Source organism: Martes martes, assembly GCF_963455335.1.
Source record: "Martes martes genome assembly, chromosome: 1".
In the NCBI taxonomy this organism is placed as follows: Eukaryota; Metazoa; Chordata; class Mammalia; order Carnivora; family Mustelidae; genus Martes; species Martes martes.
Window position 1 is genome coordinate 196267411 of NC_137888.1, and position 9549 is coordinate 196276959.

A 9549-nucleotide genomic window follows, 5' to 3' on the forward strand; every position below is an offset into this window, starting at 1 on the left:
CGCACGCGCGCCGCTCGAGTCGAGCCGCTTTGTTCCTGCGCTACCTGCGGCTCCATTCACCTCCTCCGCCCCGCCCGCCTGCGAGCCGACACACCGCGCTCGCGGAGACCCCGCCCTCTTCCCCGCGCAGGGTGGAACGGGTGACGAGCCGCGCCTCCCTCCCAACCGTCTCCTTCAGTCACGATTGGCCATCTGCGCGACGCGCTCCCGCCTACCGCGAAAGTTGGTTGGCGCGTTGGGAAGGAGGTTGGCGAGGAGAGGGGTTGATAAAGGAGAGCTCCCCGCCCACCCGCCCCTCCGAGAGAAAGTCACGTGGCGCTTCACTCGGCGCCTGTCACCTCCCAGCTTGTAAAGCTTTCTTAAAGGGCTAGCTCTGTCTTGGGGCTGGCCCTTTCCAGGATTTTTCCGCTCCTGCCTGCGGAGTGTGGGGCGGCCCTGGGTCCTCCTAGTCTTCCAGTCCCCTGTTCGCTGATTCCCCATCAGGCCTGCTGGGGTGGGACCCCCTTTCAGGTCTCGGAGCCTGTGGCCATCCTAGGGACCAGTCGGTCGCCTGAAACAGTGACCTTATCCTAAGCAGAGTGCCTGGCACGTAGTAGGCGTTCAGTTTCCATTTGTTGAATGAACACGCTGAGAAAATGAATGAATGGGGTTGACAGACAGGAAGAGGGGGATGTTGGCTCAGCGTGACCGCCCCCACCCACCGCCCTATCCCTGGGGAGGCTCTGCTTCAAGGAAAAGTGGGGAGGGGATGCGAGGCGCAGGACGTCCCTAGGGCAGCCCTTCACGGTAGGACTCGGAAGCGCTGCGAGCGCGGGCATAGGGGAAGGGTCTTGGCCGGGCACCCCAGGCGGGTCTTAGCCAGGTCCGGGTTGAGGTGGGGCGAGGGCCCGGGCGGGTGCAGGTCTCAGGGTGCACGGGGCCGCGAGCGCGCTCGCGTACTCCGTGGGGAGGGGCGGCGGAGGCGCGGCGGAGGCGCGGCGCCTTTAAGCCCGGGCGCCGGCCCCGCGGCCCCGCCCCCCCCCGAGGACGCCTCGGCGCGCGGCCGCCGGAGCCGCGGTTTAATTGGGGCTGTCAGGCCGCGGCGCGCGCGGAGGGCCGGGCGGGACGGAGGCCGGGAGGCCGGGGCGGCGGGCGCGCAGCTCGGCGGGAGGCGGGCGCCCGGAGACGCGGCTGGGGCCCGCGCGGCCGGGGCGCCGTCCCAGGGCAGGGCTGCCCGGCCCCTGCCCCGGGCCGCCCGCGCTCCCCATGAAAAACCAGCTCCGCGGCCCCCCAGCGCGGGCGCACATGTCGGCCTCGGGGGCGTCGGCTGCTGGGGACACCGGTGCGGGGTCGGAGCCCGGTGCGGGGTCAGGGTCCGGCGCTAGCACCGGCGCGGGAGCGGCGACGGGTGCGGGGGCCATGCCCTGCAAGAGCGCCGAGTGGCTGCAGGAGGAGCTGGAGGCGCGCGGCGGCGCGTCCCTGCTGCTGCTCGACTGCCGGCCGCACGAGCTCTTCGAGTCGTCGCACATCGAGACGGCCATCAACCTGGCCATCCCGGGCCTCATGCTGCGCCGTCTGCGCAAGGGCAACCTCCCCATCCGCTCCATCATCCCCAACCACGCCGACAAGGAGCGCTTCGCCACGCGCTGCAAGGCGGCCACCGTGCTGCTCTACGACGAGGCCACGGCCGAGTGGCAGCCAGAGACCGGCGCTCCCGCCTCGGTGCTTGGCCTGCTCCTGCAAAAGCTGCGCGACGACGGCTGCCAGGCCTACTACCTCCAAGGTGAGGGCGGCACTGAGACCCCCGTCCGGGATTCGGGCTCTCCCGTGGCTCCCTGACGCCCCCGCCGGAGGCTGCTTTCTCTCCATGCGCTCCGCCTGCCCGGCCGGCGCCACGTCGCCCCCGGCTCGCGTCCGCCTCTAACGGGAGCTCGGCCCCCGCGGTGAGGGTTTAGGCTGGCGCGAGGGTCCCTTCTGCACCCCGTCCTCGACACAATTCGAGTGGGCTGAAGAAACTTTTGCCGACCTGGGCTTTCCTTTTTTTTTTTTTCTTTTTTCTTCTCTCCTGTTGTTGGGGCCATGGCAGCGCCTAGTCTCCTGCTGAGCCCCTCAGAGGAGGAAGGGGTCGCCTCCTGGGACCCCAAAGGCGACAGGACACCCAGGTCCTGCTGCTCCAGTCTAGAATGCATGTCCCTGGGAGACCAGAGTCAGGATATAGGAACCTTTGGCAGCATTATCCCCGCCCCTAAGGTATAGGGACCGTTTGGGTTGGGGAACTCTGGGCATCTCGGCTTTGGGCTCACTACTTGGGGATCACAGCCTCTTGGAGACACTTGGGGCAGAACTGTAACCAGGGTCCCCTGCCATGGTTGTCTGGGACCCCCAGGTCCCCAGCCTACTACCCTTGAGCTTGTGGAAGGGGGAGGCAGCTGGGGGGCGAGTGGCTGCAGCCGGTGTTTCCAATTAACATTCCAAAATGGCCTCTCGCTGGCAGCAGGCGTGCAGGCAGGGAGGGGAGGGGAAGCCTGCGGCACCCTCGGGCGCAGGGCCCATGCCTAGCTGCAAGGCGCTCCCCATTTCTTGTCTCTCTAAAGCCCCAGCAGCCCTCCCCCTCTGTGTTTCCAAAACTGGGGTCTTTGAGATCTAAGTTGGGGGGGGTGGAGTTGGGACCCCTTTTACGAACTTGCCACTGCGGGAGGGAAGAGCCAGCCAGTACTTTCACACTGTCCTCCCTGTCTGTGGTTGGGGGTGGGGGGCAGGGACCGGACTCCCAGGCAGGAGGCCCAGGACCTCTGTGCCTCTCACTGACCTAGACATAGCCCTGGCCTCTGCAGTCCCCTCTGTAAGAGGGGTTTGCACACCCACAGGTGCTGGCCGGAGACGGCGTTGTCTTCTTTACCACTGAGCCGTTACTCAGCACCCCTGGGTGCCAGGTGTGCCTGGGGGCTGTGGAAGAGAAATGAGCTGGGGCCCTGAAGCCTAATGGGTCAGGATATGGCACTCAGGCATGTTACTTCACCTCCTGGAGCCTCAGTTTCCCATTCTGTCAGGGGGGTCATAAGCTGGATGAAGAGAACACAGGAGCAGGTACACATGTAACCCAGTTGGCAGGGCCCACGTTGGCTGTTGTCGGTGTTAAAGTGCTTGATGTGGGCAGCCCACTGGTCTGGGGGCATTGGCCGGTGGCATGGGCAGTCTCTCACCCAGGCCCTCTTACCCTGGCCACAGGTGGTTTCAACAAGTTCCAGACAGAGTATTCAGAGCACTGCGAGACCAACGTGGACAGCTCATCCTCACCCAGTGGCTCACCACCCACCTCCGTGCTGGGCCTGGGGGGCCTACGGATCAGCTCTGACTGCTCAGACGGGGAGTCCGACCGAGAGCTGCCCAGCAGTGCCACGGAGTCGGACGGTAGCCCTGTGCCATCCAGCCAACCAGCCTTCCCCGTCCAGATCCTGCCCTACCTCTACCTCGGCTGCGCCAAGGACTCCACTAACCTGGATGTGCTCGGCAAGTACGGCATCAAGTATATCCTCAATGTCACGCCTAACCTGCCCAACGCCTTTGAGCATGGTGGCGAATTCACCTACAAGCAGATCCCCATCTCGGACCACTGGAGCCAGAACCTCTCCCAGTTCTTCCCCGAGGCCATCAGCTTCATTGGTAGGTGCTGCTGCGCTCTGGGCGGGGTGGGTGGGCAGCTGTGTCGAGGTGTGTATGGGACTTGGGTGTCACTGGCGCCTGGCTGGGTACCTCTGGGCCTGTTGAAGCCTGTGCGTGCCCTGCTTGTGCTGGCATGTGCCCGTGGCCGAACCCATGCCTACTGTGAGTCACCGAGGCCCTTGGGACCCAAGTGGTCCCCTGAGTCGTGGACGCCACACCCCCCCCCCCCGCCCCACCCACGGACCCTGCTGTCCAGCTTGTGTTTTTGTGGCTCCGCTGTTTTGGGCTCGGCCTGCTGAAGCATCACAGCTCTCAGACCTCCCACAGGTCTTGCCTGCTCGTCCTCATGCCTCAGCACACGTGTTTTCTGGGAGGGGGCTGCCACCGTGCCTCTTTGGGCTTTATTTTGTACCTGAGGGGGCTAAAGGGTGGTCCTGGAGCCGAAGGCCGACCCCAGATGGGCAGCTATTGGAACGTTGTGAGCCAGAGTGACTTGGTAGGGCCCTGGGTGCTCCTGGCAGCCTGTGGGGCTTGCTTGGAGTATAGGAGGCCTCCCTCAGAGCAGTACGTCCTGCTGTTGCACTTAGAACCGTCAGCCCCCGGTGGCCCCAGCTGACTCAAGCTCCATGAGCTGCCTTATCTTCGACCTCCCCATCCTGCTTCCTCTGCGGCCAGCTGGAAGCTGTTAGACTGCAGGTCATCTTCCTGGCCCCAGCTCTTACCCCGGGTGCAGGGAACGGCTACCAGATCAGCATGAATGTAAACCCTTGACTCTCGGAGCCTGGTGACCCCGTGTTTCTTCCCAGCCTCCAGTGGCAGAGAGGAGGTGGCCTGGGCAGTCCTCTCCCGCTGGCCGCTGTGTCCAGTGGAGGGCGTTTTGGTGTCAGCTGGGCCGGGCTAGCTTTAATAACAGGAAGTGGGAGGCTTCCCCGCCTCATCCGCTTACTGGGAACCAAAACTAGGTGCCTGGCTGGGAGGAAGGAAGGAAGCTGAGGCCTGGGGGAGGGGCTGTGACCAGGGCTGTTGGGAGCTTCCCAGCTCTGCCCAGGGAGGGACAAGGCCAGGAGGTCTCTGGGTCCTGCCTGAGCGTTCACTCTTTCTCCCCAACAAGACAGGGGAGCAGAGAAGGGGGATCCCAGGCTCCCAGGGCTGAGCCTGGCTCATGGGTGCCTTTATCCTTCTTGAAGTTTCCTTTGCATCTGGGAAGGGAGACAGAACAGGATATAGGAGTGGGGGAAGGGGACAAGTGAAGGAATAGAGGCCTAAGCACCCCCCAGGACTCGCTGGGACTGGATCAAGCCCCAAGCCCCACCGCTGCTCAGCCACACCCTGAGAAGACTAAAAATAAAGCCCGTGGAAGCAGTTTCACTTTGGATCACCCGGGAGTGGGTTTGGGGGCCAGGCGTTCCCCATATCCTGGTGTGTCACCATTGAGGGGGCTCATCTCCACTATCCTATTAGCTCCAAGTCTCAAGGTCAGATTGCACCACTCTGCACCAGGCTGCAGCTTCTTTCTCTTCCCCAGCTACTCTTGCCCCCAGGCAGTGCCTGGATCTGGATTAAGTACCTACTGCATGCTTAGCCGTGGGTGCCGTCACGGGGATGAGGAGGGGAAGCTCTGCCAGGCCAGAGGGAATGAGCACCGGAGGTGGAACAGCCTGGGAACCTGTGCATCATCTTGTGGGAGTGCACTGATTGAGTGCCAGCTGTATGCCTGGCTCCCAGTGGGCTCAGAATCAGAGAGCTCGGGACCTGGAGGGCCCCAGAGAGCTGCCTCTTGTTAACCTCCATCTTTGGCACAGCTGTGGCACAGAGGCCCTAGAGCCTAGGGGAGGAGCGATTACGGGACTGCGTTGTTCAGTGGCTTAGTGTTTATTGAGCTCCTACTGTGTGTCAGGCCGAGGAGACTGAGAGTGACACTGGGAGAAGCTGGGAGGGTGGGCAGAACCTGGTTGGTGGTAGTGGGAGAGGTCACTGGGCCTTCTGGGGGAAGTCTAGTAAGTGAGGTGGGGGAGGGGGCTCCCTAAGCGAGGGAGGGCACCTAAGCGAGCCTCCCTGGTGAAACCTCAGGTGTGGCCTTCCTCCCAATCCCTGGCTGTTCAGGAGTAAGGCCAAGGAGCAGGGGACAGGCAGAGCTGGGTGTAGGGCCGGGGCCCTCCATTCCCTCTCCAGGGCTCCCCTCAGGTCTGTTTCCCAGGAGGCCCTCAAGGGATCCCCATGGGAGCCGCACCAGAAGAGTGAGCTCGGCCCCTGCCACCAGTCGAGGACTGACCGTGGTATGTGCCAGGAGTTAGGAGGAGCCTGTCTGTGGCCTTGGTCTTGTCACTCTCTTTGTGCCTGTAAACCTCATTTATAAAATGAACTTGCTGACCATCTCAGGTGCAGATGGCCTGAGAGGACACAGGTGACACCCTCAGTGCAGGCTGGGGACTCGGCTGTCGTAGCAGTGGGACAAGCCGTGACTGTAGCCATCACAGGCACCAGGGTTTGGAGAGCCCTCTCTTGGCTCAGGTCCTTGTAAGAGCACTGGGAACATGAGGGCCCATTTTATGGATGAGGAGACTGAGGCACAGGGACGTCCAGTGACTTGAAGCTGACGGGTGGCAGAGCCCTCTCCATAGTCACGCTCTTGACCTCCACCCCAAGTGGCTGTCCCACCCGTGTAGGCCTTCACCAGGTCCCTCAAGTGTTGGGCAGCACCAGCCGGTGACCCTGCTGCCCTCTGTGCCCCAGCCCCCCACCTCCGGCTCCCTGGCGGAGGTGTCCTCCTGACCCATGCCTGTGTGTTGCAGACGAGGCCCGCTCCAAGAAGTGTGGTGTCCTGGTGCACTGCCTGGCAGGGATCAGCCGCTCGGTGACGGTCACCGTGGCTTACCTGATGCAGAAGATGAACCTGTCGCTCAATGACGCCTACGACTTCGTCAAGAGGAAAAAGTCCAACATCTCGCCCAACTTCAACTTCATGGGGCAGCTGCTGGATTTCGAGCGGACGCTGGGGCTGAGCAGCCCGTGCGACAACCACACCCCCAGCGAGCAGCTCTACTTCTCCACGCCCACCAACCACAACCTGTTCCCACTCAACACCCTTGAGTCCACGTGAGGCTGGGGCACAGGTGGCGGGGGCCGGCCCCTCCCCAACCCACCCCCCCCAGCCCCTCGGGCCAGGTGGGTGGCCCACTCCTGCTACATCCAGCCAGAACCCAGGCAGCCTCGGACATGGCCAGTGCCCGGAGGCCCCCGGTGGGCGGGCGGCCGAGCTTCCCTCACCGCCTTGGGGCGGGCGGACCACAAAGCGAGGCCTCCCTCCACAGGACTTTCTGGAGAGGCCCTGAGCTCTGGGACACATGGCCTTGGGAGGCCAGCGATGCCTCATCCTTGTCCCAGGACACTCCATCAGCAGATGGGCCAGCCAGTTGGGCTGTTTTTTAAAGACCCATCCACGGACCTGAGTTTACTTTTTACTTTTGGCAGGTAATCCAAGCTCCCCGGAGCACGGCAAGTGTTCAAGCTCTTCTTGATTTTTCTTTTTTAATGAAAAGTGTTATTTTCAGGCTACACGCAACAGTGGATTGTATAAACCAGTATTTCATCCCTTCCTTGATCCTGAGAGAGAGAGAGAGAGAGAGAGGGAGATGTTCTCAGTTTTTTCTTCCTATTTCAAAAAGCAATTACTGGTTTTTTTTGTTTTTGTTTTTGTTTTTAATGGAAAAGACAAACCCCGTGTTGATCTTGACCAAATGCATTTTGCACATGTGTGAAGCCTCCCATTTCTGCAGCAGCAGGCCCTTCTCGAAGGGTTGGCTTGCTGCTTTCTTGGCGTCAACACCCCCCCGCCCCAGTCGTGTCCACATCTCTTGGCCCAGCCCCCGTGGCACTACACTTGCCCATGATGACCTCTGCAAGTCACAATAGGTGGGCTGCCGGGTGGCCTTTGCATTCTGGGCCCTTCTGCGGCCCTTGCAGACTGGGCAGACTCCCGGAGGCAGGAGATGGGAGGCCCTGCAGTGGGCCCACTGGAGGCCGGGCTGTGGGGGACGCCAAGCAGTAGCATTAGCCCTCTGGGCTCAGCCCGTAGGAGGGTCTGGGCCCCGGGCCCTTTCTTTATGTACCCACTACTTCTGTCTTTCTCTCTCTCTCTCCCCGTTTGTTTGTGACTGAGAGTGGAGGCCCGGCGGGGGGCGGGGGAGCCTGGGTGGCTGAGGCCCAGCCCCGCCTCCTAGTTTCTGTCCCTTACCCTGGCTGATGGTTCAGTCCAGCTGCCACTCCGAGCCCCCGTGTCCCATGGAAGCTGGCCCTGCACTCCTCTTGCCCATGCCTTCTACTACCAGGAAACTCGCACCAGGAAAATACCAGGGCAGGGGCAATAGGGGCAAGGATGGACAAGAGAAAGGGGCGTGGGGCTCTGTCCACCCCCCTCCCCCCAGGATCCACAGAACAAAGCCACGGATTCCGTTATCCTCCAGTTTCGTTCCTTCTCCAGCCTCAGTCCCACCAGGTGTCAGGACTGCGCAGGGGCCCGGGGAGAGGTGAGTGGTCAGGCCGGGGTCCCTGAGTGAGCCAGCACTTGGCCTGCGAGCGAGGCCGAGGAAGCTCTGCCCCACTGCGTCTTACCTCACGGGGCGGTTTTCAGGGATTCTTTAAGGCAGCGGATTAAAATCTTGCCACAGTCGAGAAATTGACAAAAAGCTTCCATGCTGTACATGGTTCTTTCTCTTTTTTACCTTTAAAAAGAAAACCCCAGAAAGATGCATCAGATTTGTGTACGTGGGAGTATGCGAAGAGGGTGGCCAGTTTTGCTTTATGACCTTATGAAGGAAAATTTGTGACCCTACATATACACACACACATACATATATATATATATATATATATCCCGAACCAGCAACGGGACTTTGTTTATATTGCAAATAAATATTATTTTTTCTTTAAAACAAAAGTGTGATGTCCAATAAGGGACTGGCAGTGGGGAGGAAGGTGGGGAGGAGAGGCGGGAAGTGTCCTAGCACCTGTTCTGTGTGAAGTCCGCTAAGCCAGGAGGAGGAGGGGCCCAGCCTGGTGGGGAGGAAGGGAGGGGTGGCATTGCCCCAGCCCTGACACACTGCCAGCAGGGACCTCGCGACTTTTCTCCGTGGGCTTTTGCTGATTGGTTGACGGGAGATGGAAGCTTGGAGAGGTTTTGTGGACCAAGGTCATACAACTAAGCCAGCCCTCACTCACCCTGAATGGCTCAGGGCTGTCCACTGGGCCTTGGCCAGAGCTGCCCCAAGGCCTCAGACTCCTGACCAGGCCCTGGGGGTCCTGACCTTTTCCTCTTGCCGCTCTTGTGGGTGGAACAGGGGCTGTGCATTGGTCACCTCGGCCTTCCACCCAACTCCCACCCTCCCCCATCCCCACAGTCCCTGGAAAGCCAGTGGGACTTGCAACCTGGCTGGTGATGGGTCAGCCCCAATTTGCTCCTCAGGAGCTGGGCGGCCCTCAGTTCACTCAAGCCTCCCTAAGCCTCTTGTTTCCATTTCTGAAGCAGAACCAATGGCACGAGATACCCAGTGCCTTCTGTGTTTGGGGCACGATGAGCATGTTCTATTCATTTCCTGGTCTGGGCCTGCAGGGGAGAACCGGGGGCCATGCCTGGCTTCTCCAGAGCCAGTGAGCGCCCCCTCACCATGCGGGGCCCCGCTGGGGGCTCCAGGCCAGGACCTGGGTGGAAGCAGGGAGCAAGAAAGAGGGAAGGGGACTGGAGAAGAATGGTGGCCATGGCCTGGGGGTGTGAGACCCTCCGTGGGGGCATAGCTCCATGTGGAACAGAGCTCCAGAACGGGGAACAGGCTCCGGAGGGCTTTATGTCTCCTTTGCCTCTGCCAGATGGAGGGAGCTCCCGTCGGGGACTAGCTGCTGACTGTTTCCTCA

The 9549-nt window shown here is 61.5% G+C and overlaps 1 protein-coding gene across 1 annotated transcript; it reads left to right on the forward strand.

Annotated features, from left to right (window-relative positions):
• Window positions 1-1109: 1109 nt before the first annotated feature.
• Window positions 1110-8569, forward strand: DUSP7 (dual specificity phosphatase 7). The gene is made up of 3 exons (XM_080810896.1): window positions 1110-1762; window positions 3208-3642; window positions 6435-8569. Exons 1-3 carry the CDS (start codon window positions 1246-1248, stop codon window positions 6740-6742), a joined length of 1260 nt encoding a protein of 419 aa, XP_080667022.1. The 5' UTR covers window positions 1110-1245; the 3' UTR covers window positions 6743-8569.
• Window positions 8570-9549: the final 980 nt, after the last annotated feature.